Raw genomic sequence first — 20,041 nt, forward strand, 5'->3', positions numbered from 1 at the left:
TATAACCATTTACGCTGTATTATATATCATTAAGATTTATCTTTGCGCGTATCAAGATAGTAGATAACAAAATTATGTGTAACAAATTTATTAAACTCGCAATGTAACAGAAAATTGCATGAAAATCTTTATATTATTAATAATTATTGTTAATAATAAAAAAAAAATAAATGTCGCATTAGGAGGAGAGTCATACTTCGGAACGTAATCGGAACATATTGTACCTTATATGTGATTATTTGGAACGCAATGGGTGAGTACATTGCAATTTAGATATCTTCTTAGTTGCAATTTTTTTCGAATAATATCGGTGACCAATCGAAATAGAAATTAGTGCGGAAAGAGGGGAAGGAATCAAAATTTGAAAATCGACATCGGTAACTCGGTTGTTATAGAATAACTCAATCGATAACGTAGATAAACTAGTTATAAATGAAAATATATTTAAATTCAAACTTTAAAAATTAGAAATTAAAAAGCAGAAGGATAGAAATAGAATAGATAGATAAATAGAAAGGATAGAAATAAAACAGTTGTCCCAATTGATGATTATCGTATAGTGTGTACTCATAGCATAAAATTTGTTCAATGAATTAAAAATTATATTTTTTAGATATGTAGACATTAGCGATGTATTAATCCGGGAAGCTCGTCTATCTCGGAAATATCGAGTCTGCGACAACGTCAATTTGGAAATTATTCTTAGAGAATATGAAAATTATTACAAGATGAAATTCCAAAAATATCCTATATTGTGCAAGAAAATAACTGAAAAGGAAATAAAGACGAGGGAAATGACAAATGCGAACAAAGTGTAAGAATTTAAATTATTTAACACTATTCAACTTTCTCAACGTATTCAACGTATCTATTACAATATCATTCAATCTTCAAAGAAGTAGTAAAACGTGTCAAATCTGTTAGCAAACAAACGAGAAGTGAGTCTGTATCTGGGTCTGTGGAAGGGAGGAATGCACAACAGAAGATGAGGGGTGATGCTACGGATGATATTAATCTTGCAATGACAGTGACACCAATTTCTGCCAATGAAAACTATGGATCTTCATCACAAGAGCTATTTAACGTCTCAATGGAACAATTCAGGCAATCAAAGATATCAAACTGTGCTCGGCACCTTTATATAGACAATCCAGAATTGCAGAAGATTGCTGAAGACATTTTATCCGTAAGTTATTTTCAATTAATATACGTATTGTAAAGCTTTTTAAAAATAAAATACCTATCCTTGGATAAACAATATCCAACAAATGTATTGTTGTATATATCCACTGTATATCCAACAAATACCTTGGATAAACAATCCACTGTATATCAATATCCAACAAATGTATTGTTGTATATATCCACTGTATATCCAACAAATACCTTGGATAAACAATCCACTGTATATCAATGACACAGGGATTTCAGTAAAGCTTTAAATAATGAATTACATAACACTCAAGGAAATTAATACGGAGATTATGCACCATTTCATCTTTGTATTGTCGCAGGAAATCATACTGAAAAAATTTAATGTATATTGGGACAACATTGCAGGCCTAGAGGAATGTAAATCTGCCATTAAGGATGCCATTGTGTATCCCCTTAAATACCCTATCTTGTTTAAAGGCCCATTTGCTCCCTGTAAAAGTATTCTGCTATATGGACCACCTGGTACAGGTAAGATACTCGTATTTCTTTCATTCCCATACATGTTTACAAGCAATTATGAAATAGGGAAGACGATGTTGGCGAAGGCAGTCGCAACAGAATGCCAATGCAACTTTTTTAACATAACGGCCAGCTCATTGGTGGACAAATGGAGAGGTGATTCCGAGAAGTATATCCGTGTAAGTTGATTTCCTTTGTCTATGAAGAAGAGATTCTAGGTTTAAAAAGATTTGTTTTTATTTGTCGTCATTCATATATAAATAGAATAGTTGTTTGGAAAACGAAATGATATTACGTTCGTGATGAAACAATGAATTTAAGGAATTTTGAATATAATATTTAATAAATAATAAATACATTTGTTAAACTGAACAGGTTTTATTTGAACTTGCCTATAATAATTCGCCAACAATTATTTTTATCGACGAGATTGACTGCATAGGAACAAATAAAAGAGTAAAGTATACATTGTCTAAATTTGCAAAGACATTCAGATCAGAACTTCTTTTTAGATTGGATAAATTAGTAATTAACAGAAATTCTGATGTAGTTCTTTTGGCCGCATCTAATTGCCCTTGGTATGTATATCATTTATAGCTATTTCAATGTTTTCTAAGTAGAAAATATCTTAATATCATAATTATTCATTATCTTAATCTTAATTATTGTGTTGTTCGGAATATTCCTTCGTTATTATTAATATAACAGAACAATAATATTTATTGTAAATATATTATTAGGGATATTGATGCAGCATTACGCAGACGCCTTGAAAAGAATATATACGTATCATTACCAAACGAAGTTACTCGATTTGATATGTTCAAATTATACCTTAGCAACCGATTATTAGAGAATATGGATATTGTGAGTCACATAATAAAATCTACTGAAAAATATTCTTGTGCGGATATAAAATTGCTTTGTACGCAAGCATGGCAGCTAGAAATGAATCCAATGTTTAAAAGACTTGAAGAAAGAGAAACATCTATTACGACTTTGAAATATGAATTAAAGAATTATAAAATAATAGCAAAATTGTTAAAAAAAATGTCACCTACAGTTACGAATGTGGATAGATATGAAGAGTGGAAAAAATGTGTATGCCAAGACAAGATATTTTAAAAAATATAAATGGTTATCATATAAAAATATAAAAATATAAAAATATAAAAGTATAAAAATATAAAAATATAACTCTAATCAATACTAAAAAATAACGCTCTTGAATTATTTAATCTCGTGCAAAAGAATTACTATAACTTATTACGCTTTGCGCTTTCAATAGTCAATCAACAGAGTTCAGTCTAACGAAGAAGTTCCCTCCTACGCTAACGAACTGTCCTGTTTTTGCGTCCAGGCTTTCAGGACATAAATTAAAATATCGTACATAGGCACAGCGTAACAGCGGCTTAAATTTAAGTTACAATAATAATCTTAAAAAAAAAAAAAAAAAAAAAAAAAGAATGTAATAATGCATGGCTATGTCGTACCGTCGCGTATCGGTACTTTTGCCTGTATCCACCCTACAATCAGAATTCAGCGTTTATTCTGGAAAAAAATCATGTAAAAAAAAAAAATATGTAAAAAACCTGGAATTAATAAACAAAGATTTAAAAAAATCAACAATTAAACAAGGGATTGAGATGACCAACCCCGGTCACGCTGCGAACTTCCAACGCGGAAGAGTGGAGCCGTGGCCATGATGGGTGATTCCAGGAATCGGTCGCGTATGGCAGGATCTGCCATGCTTTACCGATCCCAGCCGCGCCGATTTCCGTCAACAGGCACAGTAACGGAGATATTTGGAACAGAAGCAGCCGCATATTCGTCTATCTGAAATTAAAGAGATGATTTCATGTAGAAGATACAAATTCGTTCCCTGATATTGAAATGCCGAACACGAGGAAAATGAGACATGCAAATGACAAAGTCGATGACCAATAGGAAGATGACATAAACAATTGTAGATTGTAAGGAAAATTTTGAAAAATGATACGTGTTCTAATAATAGAATATAAATGATAAAAAGGAGAATGTAATTGCCATTCTTCTATGTATTTTAATTTATGAGACGTAACTTCTGAATGACCTGTAATAGCTTTAAATACATTTACTGGAACTGGCCAAGCATAGAACAAGGAGGCTTAAAAGAGAAAAAAAGGGAATAGATGAAATCGTAAATTATCAGTCTAAATGATAATGTGAAACCATGAAAGCACCACTATGAATATAAAATGATCCGCACTACTATCTACTTCATAGTATACTCTATACGTTTAAAATGCTTCATTAGAAGCTTAAATCTATCAAAATACAGCTCCTAGGGAAATGTAAACTTTCACATGAACACATAATATCGATTTTCTGATTGAAACGTATAGGCAGATATATACTAGCATAAACCACCTTCGGCATTTGGCTGCATGGTGCAGCACTACTCTCTCTGGGATATCCTAGCCATTTTCGGCATTTGGCCGTATGGTGTAGCACTAGCTCTGTAACATAGAAAACCATAGGCGTCAGTTCTTCTTATTTCCTCTCTGATATATGTTTACTTTAATGTCACTTATTCAGGCGCTTGATATATTGTCGGAATGAAATTTTAGTAATGTGCAAGTAATTTTGAGTAGATTAATAAAGTATAATAAGATATTAGATTCATGTATGTACATTACATATTAACGAAATTGAAACTATGTTTTCAAGTGACATCAATCTTTATGTCTAGTATATACATGTGTATTGATCTATAAGTCAGTGTTAAAATAACAAATAAATGGCAGAAGAAGGAAAGAAGATTTCCTTCGGTTTTGCGAAATCTATTAAGAAACCTGTGTTAAAAAATGCTATTCTACAAGAAAAGAAGAAAGTTGATTACATTGAATGCCTTGATGAGAAAGGTATTAAAGTAATAGGGTGAGTTCAAAAAGTAAAATTTTTAATCAAGAAACATATAACTTCAACCTATCCTATAAAAATCACCAATAGCGGAATATATATATTTGAAAACAATTTTTTTATTTCAGTGAGGAAGAAAAAAAAGATGAACCTCTAATTATTCCATTACTAGGTTCAAAAACCTGGCATGATAGAATTGTTAATAAAATAGATGCAAACATTTTCCTTCCGAAGGCAGATAAGGAAAAGATAGGAGACGCTAGTGTTAACGAGGCAAAATCAAAGCTATCTAATGGAAAAACATCGCCAATAATATCAATAAAGAAAGAGCCAGTTGAAAATAGTGAAAATAAAGTTGTTACTTTAGAAGAGCAAGCGACAAAGGAAATCATTGAGGAACTTAAGTCAAAGAATAAATATGAAACTAAAACAAATGATTTAACTTTACCTTTAGTAGAAGATGAATCATTAAGAGGCAAAGAACAGGTACGTTATCAACATATTGATGTGCGATGCACAGATGTGTTACATTTGCATATTATAAATATCGTTTTGTATTTTTCAGTCTACGTTAGAAGATTATGAAAAAATTCCTATTGATGCTTTTGGTGTAGCAATGTTACGGGGAATGGGATGGCAACCAGGAAAGGGAATTGGTTGAAATGAAAAGTATGAATTTTACTCTGGATTAAATTAATTGTATGTATTTAATACATCACTTTTTGGAAAGTAAACAGAGAACATCATTTTTTATTTCACAATCGTTCATTCTAACTATTACAGATTAGTAGCAGCTGTCATACCAGAATTACGACCAAAAGTAGCATCGCAGAAGAAAAATACAGATTCCAAAAAAGAAGAGGAAGAAGTTAAAATCGAGAAAGGAACACTTGTGAAAATTATAGCTGGAAAACAAAGTAATAATTATAGTCAAATAGAAGGATTCGATGATGATGCTGGAAGGCTCATAATAAAACTAGCTCTTGGTGGAAATATAATATCTGTAAATGAATTTATGGTACAGCCAGTGACTAAATCAGAATATTCTAAGAACTCAAAAGTTCAAAGTTAATATGAAGTGTTAGTTTTTCATTAAGGGACTTTTAAGAAAATAAATTTGAATTGACATATACGTATAAAGACATAATCGGACATGTAGAAAAACTAATTCAAGAGTACCTGTAAGTGTGTTGTTGCATGCAATTTTTTAAAGGTCCCTTCTATTTTTATACAAAATATGATAAATGTAGAGGTTTTAGCTCTCAGTATTTTATGGGATTAATTTCAGATACAAAAAAGTATGAGGAATATAAGGACAAGGAATCCAAGGGACTCGAGCAAAAGATGGATAGAAAAAGATCAATGTCCCCTGACTCCGAAGACGGTGAAGATGGTGACAAAAGTAGTAATAAAAGAAAGAAAATCGGAAGTACGATGCACAATAAGAACAAGTATGATAAAGTGGGGGATAAAAAATCAGAAAGACGAAAAAGGCGCTCCGAATCTAATGATGACAGCGATAGTGATTCTGAAAAGAAGAGACGGAGAGAAAGAAGTAACTCTAATAGGAACGATTCTTATAAATTAAAAAGATTGAAAAAGTCAAAGAAACATAAGAAGCACGATTGTTCATCTGAAAGATCAAGTAAAAAACATAAAAAGAAAGACAAAGAAAGAGAAAACGTTAGAGATAAGAAACCCAGAGATTACGCAGACAGAAAGAAACACAAAAGACGAGAAAGATCAAGATCTCGATCATTTAGTAGGCAGTAATATTTTCCAGGAACGTATTCGGTCACTTTACTTTCAAGATAAATTGTACAATTTTATTTATACAGATTTTATAATAAAGTGTATTTTTACAAAATATTATATTTCTTTTCTTACCCTTAACTGAAAATTACATTTAATTATAATATGTAATAATGTTTACAATTACATCAAAGTTAATGTCCTAAACTTTATCAATAATTATTAAAAATCCCCGCGTATTGTTTACGTAATGTTGATATCGAGTAGTAACATACATAACCTCAAAGAACATTATGATACTTACGAACATCGCTAAACAAGTAGTGCGAACGATGTCGAGTAAGTATTCACTATGTATAAAGTATTTATAGGTAAAAAGTATGGGAAATATATAACCGAGTGTATTTAACTTTTCCAACATTTTAGCATTTCGCTTGGCGTTGGTACAACTTCAAGTAAATGAAGTAAAAAGCAAAAATGTAGAGCGGGCAGTTTCCTACATTTCCAGCGCGAAAGAGCATAATACTGATATTATCGCTCTTCCTGAATGCTTTAATTCACCATATGGAATACGTAATAATTTGTTTCTTTTTCTAATAATTTATTATATGTATAACAACTATATAGAAAAAAGTAAAAGTAGACAAATTACCTTATCGTTTATACTTCCATAAAGATTGTGAATTGACTCGAGAATATAGAATTTCCCCACTTTTATGATTATCGTGATTTTTGTATAAATATATTTTTTAAGATACTAATAATTAGGTATTTATAAACTAGTATTATCAATTATTTTGTATTTATAATTCCACCTATAGTAGTTAAAAATTAAAGTTAGTTAAAATCTAACTTTATGTTTCAAAAAGTACTAGCAAAGTCGTTAAGTAACAAGTCACTGGTACTAACCCAAATAGCATGATTGTAATTAAACAAACATTTCTAAATATTCATTTTTCATCTTGAACCTGTAGAAACAATTTATTATATGTACTATTATCTAAGTAATTATATATTTAAGTAAATCGAAATATAAAATTTAGTTATTTTAATAATTTAAAAAATAAAAAATTGACAAGCATTTCAACCTAATTTATAGTTGGAACAAAGGACAGTTATTTTTCATTAATTGAAATATTGCAATGCAGAATAGTTTCCAAAATACGCCGAGAGTATTCCTGATGGTGAAACGAGCGTTGCTTTATCGAAGACAGCTAAGGAAAACAGCATTTATGTAGTTGGTGGTACGATACCTGAAATAGAGGGCGATAAATTGTACAATACCTGCTGTACTATTTGGGGTCCCGATGGAACTTTGATAGCAAAACACCGGAAGGTAAATAATATACCTCCATGTGGCTTTGAAATTGAAAATATCGGGGTGGAGAAAGTGACTCTATCTAGGAATAATTTAGGAATATACATATGTACATACGTGTACTATAACCAATTCTATAATTTAAAAAATATGTTATAGGTTTATAAAATACGTTTTGATACGAGAAACATACATTTTTGTCGTAATATAATATATAAGTTTTTGTACAATATATTTGTTTTGTAATATAAATTTTTCACATACGAAAAAACTTATTTTTTCTTAAAAAATATTCCTTCTCAAATATTATTAAATGATAAAACTTTTTAATAAAAGAAAGTGATAAAAACGCTGTCAGTTATTAAATAAAAAACAATTAAAGTTTAAAAGTTCGTAACATTGATGTTAAATTACAAAAGTTACAGCAATAGAGTTAGCAACTATATTTTTATGTTATTAGATACATCTATTCGACATCGACATTCCCAACAAGATTACTTTCCGAGAGAGTGATTCACTCAGTCCTGGTGATTCCCTAACAATGTTTGATGTGAAGGGCTGGAAAATAGGTATTGGCATTTGCTATGATATCAGATTCGAGGAAATGGCACGCATTTATCGGAACAAAGGTACAGTAGCTTAATCGAACAATACTTAACTAGCAGGAAAGTAACTATCTTTCTTAAATATATTCTATATAAAATATAATCAATATAATCTGTAACTCTGTATAAAAAGGAGCTTAATTTAAAAAACCAGTATATTCGCTGAAAATGAAATAAATAAAAGAATTAGAAGCACGACAAGAGGACTGTTCTCGCATATTCATAAATTATGGAATGTGGACTGTGCACCTACAAAGTTAACTAAGATTCAGTGGTCTCATATTTCCCGTTTCTCTGTGTTAGGTTGCCAAATGCTGATATATCCGGCGGCATTCAATATGACCACTGGACCACTGCACTGGTCATTACTTCAGCGTTCCAGAGCGAATGACAATCAATTATACGTCGCCTGTATATCACCGGCTCGTGTTCCTTCAGCAAGTTATGTCGCATGGGGACATACACAGTTGACAAATCCCTGGGAGAAAATCCTTTATGATTTGGAAACTCAGGAAAATATGATGGTCACCGATATCGGTAATTTCCAGCTTAACATTAAAAGCGAGAAATCCATGATGTAATTAACTTTTAGTCTCGTTGGTTTATCGTTTTTCTTTTCTCTCAGATTTGAAAGTTGTTGAGGAAGTAAGGGCTCAGATACCTACATTTTCTCAAAGACGTACGGATTTGTACGACACTGTCTATAAAAAGGAGTAACTCTACACTGAAACAGAAAATGTTTTCTCATAATATTTCTACTACAATACCGTTTTTTTTTTTTTTTTTTTTTTTTTATGAATTATTACTAATTACTTATCATTTGTACTAAATGAATAACTCAATTAAGAAAACCAAAATGTTATAAATGATAATCTGTATATCTTGTGTATCAATATGTAACTGGATATTGTAATAATATTGGAATGTCTTTGATCAGGGATATGATAAAGAACACGCGAAGACTACATTCTTTTGAACATCTTTAATATCCATCATTTATAACATTAAACATCTTTTTAAATATTTAGATAGATTAATACGTAACTCTTTATATATATAAACATTAATTTGCAGTTACAAGCTTAGAGAAATTGGTCGATTAATATTTATAGATCGGCTGTCTTGATGAAAGGCTTAAAGAAAGCAAAAACATAACAATGTCGCAAATATAATTTATAGTTTAACTTCTTTCTTGTATCTGTCTGCCTTTCACGATGTTTTACCAATTACAATAAGTAATTTCGACTTCTTTGCGCTCCGTTTTAACGCATTCGAGACGGAAAGAAATTCATATCAATCAGTAGGCATAATATATATATAACTGTACATAATACATTATAGTATAACATAGTATATAATTTTATATTTTAAAAACATGAGGCATAAAATTTAAGATTGTCATCGATTTAAAATTAAAATATGAAAAGGATATTCCAGAGAGAGAAAAGCACAGTATCATTCTAACAAAACATTCAGATCGTACTGACACCCAGGAATCGTATTACAATAAAATCTCGGTCTCGAATGAATTAACATGAACGATTAACATGAAACACACTTGCGGCTTAAACACCTTCGATATCGAGGAAATTCAAACTTTACAAATAAAAGCAGCCTGTTCCTCTTTCCACCACAGACTCTCATACCATATCCGCTCTTATCCAGGCTTTTACTTGAAATCTCTGTCTATTTACAATTTAAATTTACCCGGACCACTCGTTGAATCGGCAGCCCTTTATAAATATATAATGAACCCAGAACATATACCTGTGCCCCTAGCTGGTATCAGCTCTAGTAACGTTCATACCGGAACTTTCATACGACGCCAATTTGTCACGCGTGAACATCGATTCTTTCAGGGGTCACGGCTTTATGGGATTATATCCTTTAAAGTAATTAAAGTGATACTAATGATACAGAATTTTTTACAAATATTTAATATGTCCATAAAATAGGAAGTTTCGTGCTCTCTTATTTTATATTAATTATAAATTAATAAGTTTTACATTTGTTATCTATAGATTTAATAAATTATTAAAATTCCATGAAGACATATTCTGGAACACATTAGAAGATTTTGCTGTAATTTACAACAGATGCTCCGAGTACGAACAGGCAGTAGACGAACAAATAGAAATTCAGGCTATTGTGGTAGTATAGCTCACGTGGGATTTTAAGCTCGAATTGGACTTAAACGTTACGATCGTCGTGAATAATTACGATATATATCCTGTACGACGAGCAGAGAATCTTAAATTATTAACGGCAATTCCTTTGTGCAAAGTGCAATTTTATTAACGGCCTGTAACGAATGAACGGCTCGTTTTGAATAAAGTTTACATTTAGAAAGTAAACACAGAAACACATTTTAAGAAACTAAGATATCGAGTTCTACTTGTAAACATCAAGTGCTCTTCGTTTGAGAAGATTACGAGTCTCTTCTTCGATAACGACATTAATTAAGAAGTTTCGATACCGTTTATGACATTAAGATCTCATTAGTAAAGTTATATCATTAAAATCCTACTGTTCCTAGAGAATATATATAGTTAAAACTTCCAGAGGATCAACAGGTAAAGATATTGTTGATAAAAGCATTGTTAGTGACAACTGACTGTAATCGATATCTGCTGGGTGAAGTTGTGTGTTCTGAGAATCTGTGTTAATGCAAGGATTCTGTTACAAATCATCGACTAAAGAGCCACCGAGCACGTCCGACCGATCGATCGATACCACGAACCTTGAATGAATTAACGCCCAAAGTGGAACGGATTTAATAGATCGGGTGTTAGTGTAATTTGACACTTTGTTTACACTTGCTTTATGCAAACAAAGTTTGTTGATGTTCCGAACTCGATGGTTATAAGATCTTATTGAAACTCCAGTATTTCACCCGCACGGTACGACACTTTGTTGATGATTGTCCTTGTATGTTGTTGATACTCCCCATCAGCCGTTAAATTTTGTTCGTCTATCGTACTTTTCTAGTCAGAGGTTTTCCCTGATGTTTTTCCCTACTGTCTAAGTCATCAGGTTTGCAGCTCGAGGAGGACAGATAATTCGGAATTTCCCAAAGGAAGGAGAGGTGTCGTCCGAGCCATAAAGGGACGGTCACTCAAAATGCCGAATAGATTCATTTAAATAATTATGAGAAACAAGTAAGTTTTGTAACCACAAGTTTTCAAATGTTATAGTTTGAATCTGTTCTTATAATTTTAAAAAGACCTTACAGCCAGGATCTCTAAAGAATTCGATGAAAATTCTCATGAGACATCAATTGAAACAATTAAACGCAACAGAGAATGGGTATAATCATATAATTCCTCCCCATTTCAAAATTCATTCATATACATCGATGTTTCTTTTCATATTTGTTTTATGTGTGAAGAATACGTATTTATTGGCATCAAAATATTTTCCGTTTCAATTCCTGGTCATTTTAGATCGAAACTTCCAAATATCGTTGATTAAAAATTTTTTAATTTTTAAAATGAAAGGCACTAATTAGAGGACAAAAAGTTGTTTCAATTATTTGAACATTCTGCTTCATTCCTACAATAACATATTTTATTTTAAATGAAAACAAGAAACAATACTATTGTGTATAAGTTTAACGGAGTGACACAGGTGATTTGTAGCTAACACTGTAGCTAACATAGTTTCTGCAATATACCCTCTAATCGAGTAGAAACAAGGGGATTTTAGAAATTTCTATTAACCGACAGTATTGTCAACAAGTTTTAACAATGACTGAAGGTTGCAAAATTAAATATAAAATGATTTATTAATAGCATATGCAGTGTTAAATTTGTAAATAAGCAGTTTATCTTTTAAGAATAACAAAGACACCAGAAAATAAAGATAATATTCTAATTATATTGCAAACTAACGAATAATGTAAAGAATTTATTTTTGTTATCTATATCACAGATTTTAGGTAAAATATTAATTTACTTATTACTAGGAGATTGAATTTGAAATATAATTATAATTTATAAGGGACACCTTTAAACTAGCAGATATTTGGTAGCAGTTCTCTAGCCTTTGTACAATATAACACAGTTCGGTTTAATTGAGTTTAATCCCTTTGACCAGCCAGTTTCCAATTTCATTAATGGCATAATCTCCTGACAATTTCATACCCTTCAAAAGAAACACGATTTTCTATTATTGTTTTACAATCGCGGAATATGATCAGTGTTTCAATTAAGCTCCACTGTTCTAATTTCCCGTCTACGCACGATGTGGGTACACCGTTTTTTTGTTGTTTTTAGATACAAGTGACGAGAAATTATGAAATGATATTTTAAATTTAAACTGATTTCATTCATCGATTTATTGTAGCGACAATGGTAACTTGTTTAAATAAAGATTTTATAAATAAAATATTTAAGGTCTAAAATAATAAATTGACACATGTGAAAACATTAAAGCTGTTATCCTTATTCATGGTCTTGTTGCAACGTGTTTAACGAGCGTAACGTAGGCGTGAAAACGAAAACGTTGAGACTCTTGTGGCGTAAAAAGACTGAATTCCTCATAAAAATACAAGAAACGAATACAAGAAACGTGCACATGGTTTATTCTCGACCTTGGATACGTAAAACCAAAAAAAAAAAAAAAAAAAAAAGAAAAAGAAAGAAAAAAAAAAGAAAAAAAAAGAAAAAAGAAAAAAGAAAAAGAAAAAGGAACAAAAATTTTTATTGGTTTATTAACGAAACCCATTGTATCATTTTTACTACTCTATATAAAACGTAGAATCATATACTGACGAATGTTATTTCGAATTTCTAACTTCAGAACGATAATTACATATTTGTAATTACCAATACGTGGTAGTAGCATTAAAAATACGGAATATTCAACGAGATGAAATATAGGTAAGGTATTTAAAAGAAAAAAGATTGAAACGTTCGATGTAAAACGATGAAATTAAATGATTGGATTTGAAAACTTGATTCGGTTTAATAAGTCGATGAAAAAAGTATTCATCCTATGAAAAAAGAATTCATGTTCCTGTCGATATATCAACGACGCGCGCCGTTACTTCCGACTGCTCTGCAATTCAAATGCAGTACTCGAATATACATGGCGAAAGAAATGGAAATTGAGCAATTTAAGGGAACGAATTACTCTCGCGTCCGCGTAACTTCAAAATGTTTCACGTGTCCGTGTTTGCGAAACGAAATTCGTCGTTGTCCAATTAACACGCTTGCAGATGCTACATTCACTTTGTTGCATATAGGGCTTAAATATATGAACAAATAGAACGGAGCAACTGTCATTAGCGTAATTTTAACGCGTTAAAATAAATTAATACATAATTTCGTCATTTACGTTTATTACGTTGGTCTACGTTTTTTCATCTACGTCATCTACGGCATCTACGCGAATCTTATTAATTACGTCTTTGGCAGTGTTCGTTGCTATAAATGAAACTTAATAGTTGTTGAAACCGCTCGAAAGTCGTGTTCCTAAATCATTCCCTCGTCTCGTATCGTGTTCATCAAATGGAAAAGGAGATTGTGTTTTAATGAAATCGCTTGTTACTATCAATCTAGCTGTGTCACTCGCATAGGAGAAGAAAGTGAGGAAGGAGAAAAAAATTAAGGTAAGGTCATCAATGAGCAAAATGTTTAATGTAATTAAAATTGTAATTAAAATTGAGTCCGCTGCAACCCTCATGACATTTAAAATTCCATACGTATATTGTTATACGTAACATTGCCATATTAAATATATTCGATCAAACAGGTATGTTCAATAAACATTCGATCTCGTTCCCTGAAAGCTGTTCCTGGATATCTGGTTGGATACTTTGCGCACGGAAATACAGTGTCAACAGTAACAAACCCTCTATGTAGTGTTTTTGCTTTGCTCTTTTGAACAGGTAGATAACATTTTGCTTCGAAAAACGGATATATATTCCACGGATATGCACATACAGAGTATGTGTATAGATATACACATTGATATACACCTTTGTACAAAGTGTCAAAAAAGTATTTATCGCGGTTTTTTTTCAAGCCATTCTACACCTTCGATTTGATGAAAATTGGTTAAATAAGTGTAGCGCAAAATTGATCTTGACCACAATTTTCAGTGTCAAATTGTTTTTCTATTGCATCATATAGTGCTCATTAGAAAGGAGAGTTCCGTTCTTTTAGCAAAAATGTTTGAAATTTCATTAATACTTAGACTGATTAGATCTTATTCATATTTTAAGGTCAAATATGGAATACAATAACATCAATACTAATATCTACTTTTTTGTGCGAATTACTTTATATTTCAATCTTCCTTGATATGCAGTGACAAGCAAAAGTGTAAACACAGCCCGTTGATTTTACGTAAAAAGCGAATGTCGAAGGTATAATGAGAAAAGAGCATTATTATTTGAAGAGCATTCCACAAAATAATTTACCTAAATAGTAGTTAATTCTATTGGATATAATAAACGTGAAGTAGTACTAGTGGACGAAATACTATGTTGAAACCTTGATTCGACGAGTATAATTAATGTGCAAAACTGTAAACATGGTTTGAGATGTCCATTTTTGTAAAATGTTTTGTACATTATTAATGTTAATGAAAATTAACTATTACATTTCGTTAATAATAACTTGTAGTTATTGTAGTACTGTTACCTAATCTTTACCGATCACTTGAAAAATTAGTCTTTTACATTTATGTGTTTACTTTTTTCGCTCGTCACTGTACATGTTTAAGTCAGATATGAAATATCTGGCGTATTCCAGCGGCTTTCATTAAATCTAAGATGTTGATATCCTTAATATTGAGAATGTTGTTAGTAAAGTAACTATTTCTATCCAAAAACAAGATATCTTTGAGACAACGTGAATTTTCGTTCCAATTTTCTTAACTTACAAGTATAAAATTTTCATCGCATGATACAATCTATCCTACAAAGTTCTGGCACACGACGAAGCTGAGAACATAGATCTTCTTCAAATATTATTTTTCTCACTGCTTCGTGTGGAATTTCTACTCGACGAGATGTTATTAAACGCTCAAAAGCTTATTATTAAACGATAACATACTTTTTCCTACATGAATGAACATGAAAGACGTCGAGTGAGGAATTAGAACAATTGTGGATGGTTGGAAACTATTATGCTGCGGTCTACCATTCGTTTTTGCCTATATATACCACGGAACAAAGGATAATTTTCACCGAATTCATGCAGAGCAGATTTTCTAAGTTTTACTGTATATGATTACACCAATTATATTATATTATGTTATTACGATGTTATCTAATTAATTGTTGTCTATTTGTTTTGATACTTATATTAACCATTATTTATAACATAATATACTAGATACAATTAGTATACACAATTAGTATAAGGATTAGTATAAGAAATTTTAAACAGCTTTTTTCAAAAGAACGAATCATTTACGATCCAGGGGTTTTCTAGAAGAAGAGAAACTTTCGTTTCTCGTGATGAGTACTTTATGATGCAATAAAAAATTTTGTCTGAAAATTATACTCAAGATCAATTTCATGATCCATTTTCTCCAAAAGATCTCCATCTTCCACAGCTATAACAAAAATTTAGAAGTAATATAACGATAAAATACCATCAAAACCTTTAAATTTCCAATATTCAAGAGAAACTTGAAATCTCGTTTATTTACTCAGCAACAAAATCGTATTTACCTTCAGAGAACCTATACAATTTTTGCACAGCTCGATATCTCTCCTTTAAACAAAACATCAAAGTATGTTGTTCCTAACTTCAAAGGGTTCAACTCAATTTTTTGATCAATTTCTCTCGTCCTATACGCTCGTTTCAAAGCTTATAATACCATCTACACCTTTGCCTTGTGTTCCATCCATGGTTCCTATGCATGCAATTTTATTATTATCGTTCCAAAGGATCTTCGCATTTCTGTTTCGCTCGTGATAGGTATTCACATCTGTTTTACCGTGCTGTTTCATCTTCTGCGAACGATATGGTCGGAAATGATATGACGTTGAATACGCACAGGTCGTTAAACGAGAATTAATTCAAGATAGATTCAAACGGAGTTAATTAAGTGATCCCAATTCCACAGCCTTGGGGGCTGAACGCGTTTTCCTTCCGAACGGTTCGCTCGTGTCGAGCGATGCAAATTTCAGCAAGTGTTTCACCAGCACGTGTTTACTATTAAATTTATTTATTTCTTTTTTTCTTTTTTTTTTTGATTTTTTTTTTTTTTTTTTTTTTTTTTGGCTCGGTTACCTTCAAAGTATATTTGCGTATTTCTTGAGCGATTTTTAAGGTATTATTTCTTATATTATTGGAAACAGTAATAATTTTTAGATTAGTAACAAAAGGTACATTTAAATTTTATACAAATTTTAAGGAAATTGGCATAGAGAAATACCAAATTACTGACATTCCTTGTAGTATGTTATTTTAATTTTACGTAATAAAATAAGGTGTTTCAATTTGAATTCATTAAATGCTGTCTTAAATATTCAATTTGAGAATTCTTTGGAGAAAGTCGAAAAAGATTTAGAACTATTCCCTAATCGATAAATAAACGCTTCAAGAATTGAGAACCACTGACTCAGAGGAACTCAGTTAATCGAGTAATACGAATAGTTCCGTGATACTGCAGAAGCCATTTACTACGTTCGCCTAACATGATTTTATCGATAAAAGAGAGATCACTACTTCTTCCCTATACTTGATACGTAAAAATAAAAATCTTAAAAAAAAGAAAAAAAAGAAAAAAACTCGTTGCCGAACATTTATTTTCGTTCTTTCTGATACAAAAAGACCATTTTTGTAGTCAGAAACTTAACCGAGCAGCTTTCTCAACACACCGAAATTCGAACATTTATTACACACTTCTTATTCGGAGACAATGAGAGGAAAAAGATTATAAGATTCTATGGAAATATTATGTTAGAAGAAAGCTGTCAGTACCTAATAGGGTGGTCCTTCTATAGTACACACGTATACCTATAATAGCACAATAATAGATTACAACGACTACAACATTTATACGTATTTATCCGATAGTTTTTAATAAACTATGAGTTCCATTTAGTCACATTTAACAATCTAACAATATAGTCCCCCCATATCTAATTTATTCCTTAACTCATAAAATACGTGCTTTAGCATATAAACAAAGCATAGTATAGTGAATGTTACAACTAAAAGAAGATAAAAGAACATACTTTTTGCTTCAAATAATTAAGATAAAATTTAGATACGGAGCTTTCAGCTTATGAAAGTCGAAGAGAAGATATATATTCCATTTGGTCATATTCTATTTAAATTCGTAACTACTCGTTCCATTTACATATTAACAAAACATTTTTATCGACAAGCTACCTAACAGAAAGACCTTTTTGTCACTCTAAATTGCCTCAAAAGAAAATCCCTTGTCAAACATACCATGTTTCTCGTACGAAAATCCAAAAAGGATTTTCCCTCCTTTCATTCCTTTGACATATGTAAAAACAAATTAACCAATTAACCAACAAATTAGCCAACCGTCTGATATAACCATACCTCGCTCTTTGAATACAAAAATCTATTCAAATGAAATAAAGGGGAAGAAAATAAGAATAAATATAATTACTCAGGTATAATCTTCTCGAGGTATAATTATTCAGTTACAAATGATTCTTCGTTAACACACTACATACATACACTACTTCTTTTACACTACTTTTTACTACTTCGTTAACACACTACATACATACACTACTTCTTTTCCCGATGGCTGAAGCTAATCGTCGATGTTTATAAGGTACGAATTTTGTCAACGGCGCCATCGGAATCTTTATTGAGAAATTAAAATATTACAATTACTATCACTAAGCCCAGCGTCCACAACACAATATGTTTTTCAAGTCTAGATGAACTATCGACAATGACCACATCAGATCCCGACCAATATTCATTGTCAACCTCATCCAGGCATTGGAACTCGCAACAGCGGCGTCCAATGCGGAATTTCTTGCAGCTCTGTAATAAAAAGAAATCGATTAATTGTACGGATCAATCGTCACTAGACTACTCGAAAATCCAGGTCATTCAAAGAATGAAAGAAAAAAGAATTGCTCCAATTCAACCATTGCTTTTGCAAAACTAGTATTTGAGAACCATTGGTCAAATATATTATAACACTAAACGTACATTTCGGGAAGAATAATTTGTGCTATGAAACAAAATTTCATCAGCAGTTTCAACTTAAATATAGATCCGACGATTATTTACGAACAAATAGTATAAATCTTTTAGCAATATGAAATTCGCAATATTTATTCAAATATTTATATTTATAGTACGCCATTAGCAAAGAAGACATGTTTGCGTGCGTTATCGATTTTACGCTTTTGCCACGCAAACATGGAAATTGCGATTCAAAATTGAATTTGCACTGAAAACGGTTGACGTTACGACACCAATAACATATTTCAAAAACATTGATGATATCATACGGAATCAGAGAGATTCTATGAGAAGTTAAACGCATAATCATCCTATTGTAAATAACAGGAACAGAAAGTACACAAGGAATAATACAGAATCATCCTATCCTATTCTACAGGATTGCTTTGATTCGAGCTCAAACATAGGCAAATCTGAAAGAATTTTTCGCAGAATTTCCTTCCCCTTTGAATTGGGTTTTATACAGAACGACTTTAACCTTTTCAAGGAAATACCTATAGAGTGTGACGATCTATGATTTTAAATAGAGAGGTATATCTGAAAAGAGGTGGATGTAAAACGTAGCATATAAAACGTAGATCAAATCTTTATTCAAGGATTTTTTCTCTTCGCAGAGAATCAGGTTTTCAAGAACGATCGAATATGTATGCACTCGATTTACACGTGAAGTTGTCATTAAAAATATTGTTTCGTTTAAAAAGATAAATATTGATTTAAATTTAACGAAATTGTTAGTCCAATTGTTTTAAGCTTAAACATATGTAGGTGTCACATTTATATATTGAAAATCTGGGTGCGGCATTAATTAACAAATCTAGTCACGCGCACACGTACTTTAAAACCATGCTTGAAAATCGATATTCCCTGAAACAATGCATCGTTCTGCGCTTCCAATCTATTTTCGCACGAAGAATCAGTCCATTCATCGTTGTCGTCACCATCGCTACTGTAATCTATATTACTCGAATAAATACTATATCTTGATTGGAAAATCGCATATTTTAACGAACTTTCTGTGTGTGCTTTTTTTTTTTTTTTTTATGATTTTAATTGGCAATTTCCGAAATTGAACTATAGCTTGAGAATAAACCGATAATATTTGAGAGTATATATACATACATACATCATGTTTTTGATGGGTTTTGTAGTAAAATAATTGTAAAAAAAGCAAACTTTACAGCAAACAAAAGAAAAAATTACCATATTCGAGTAATAAATTATAGAAAATTACCAATGTAAATTAAAACTTAAAAAGAAGAATCTATTACACGTAATAAAGAGAAGGACTTGTTCACGAACGGCAATTCAACAAATACAGTCGTTGCAGAAACATAGTTTTACAAGGGAGAAGAATCTCTCTAGGAACTCGACGATGTCACGTCAAGCGAAAATTCAATAAACTGATTACTAACCGTATTACCAGCGGCAATCGTGTTACGGCAATTCGTAAATAAATTAGTCGTCTATTTGGAGAAACGTCGCTGGCAATATCGTCACATTTTAATTACGTCAGCGCTATCAATTGGTCTTGGAAGAAAGTTTTCCATTATGTACTTTTGCCCACGGCGTCGTTCCAACAAATGAATCCG

The 20,041-nt window shown here is 31.4% G+C and overlaps 1 protein-coding gene, 2 long non-coding RNA genes and 1 pseudogene across 13 annotated transcripts in view; 2 read left to right on the plus strand and 2 right to left on the minus strand.

Annotated features, from left to right (window-relative positions):
- Window positions 1-20,041, minus strand: part of LOC126927889 (integral membrane protein DGCR2/IDD-like) — a 115,201-nt gene that overhangs the window by 14,272 nt on the left and 80,888 nt on the right. For 6 of the 11 annotated variants that reach the window (XM_050743883.1, XM_050743881.1, XM_050743879.1 and 3 more), the window contains exon 4: window positions 17,925-18,245. The exons of the other annotated variants lie outside the window; for them this stretch is intronic. In XM_050743883.1, coding sequence (XP_050599840.1) covers window positions 18,072-18,245 — 174 coding nt within the window. In that variant the 3' untranslated portion in view covers window positions 17,925-18,071. Of the gene's footprint in view, window positions 1-17,924; window positions 18,246-20,041 lie in introns of those variants that run through there. 11 annotated transcript variants of the gene reach the window in all.
- On the plus strand, window positions 2,196-3,141 carry LOC126927894 (uncharacterized). The gene is made up of 2 exons (XR_007716020.1): window positions 2,196-2,252; window positions 2,415-3,141. It is a non-coding gene; the product is annotated as an uncharacterized LOC126927894 (long non-coding RNA).
- On the minus strand, window positions 2,892-4,340 carry LOC126927892 (uncharacterized). The gene is made up of 2 exons (XR_007716019.1): window positions 3,952-4,340; window positions 2,892-3,510 (listed from the first exon to the last, which is right to left on the minus strand). It is a non-coding gene; the product is annotated as an uncharacterized LOC126927892 (long non-coding RNA).
- On the plus strand, window positions 5,081-9,880 carry LOC126927896 (omega-amidase NIT2-like; annotated as a pseudogene).

The sequence above is a fragment of the Bombus affinis genome, unplaced genomic scaffold (assembly GCF_024516045.1).
Source record: "Bombus affinis isolate iyBomAffi1 unplaced genomic scaffold, iyBomAffi1.2 ctg00000293.1, whole genome shotgun sequence".
NCBI classification, from domain to species: Eukaryota; Metazoa; Arthropoda; class Insecta; order Hymenoptera; family Apidae; genus Bombus; species Bombus affinis.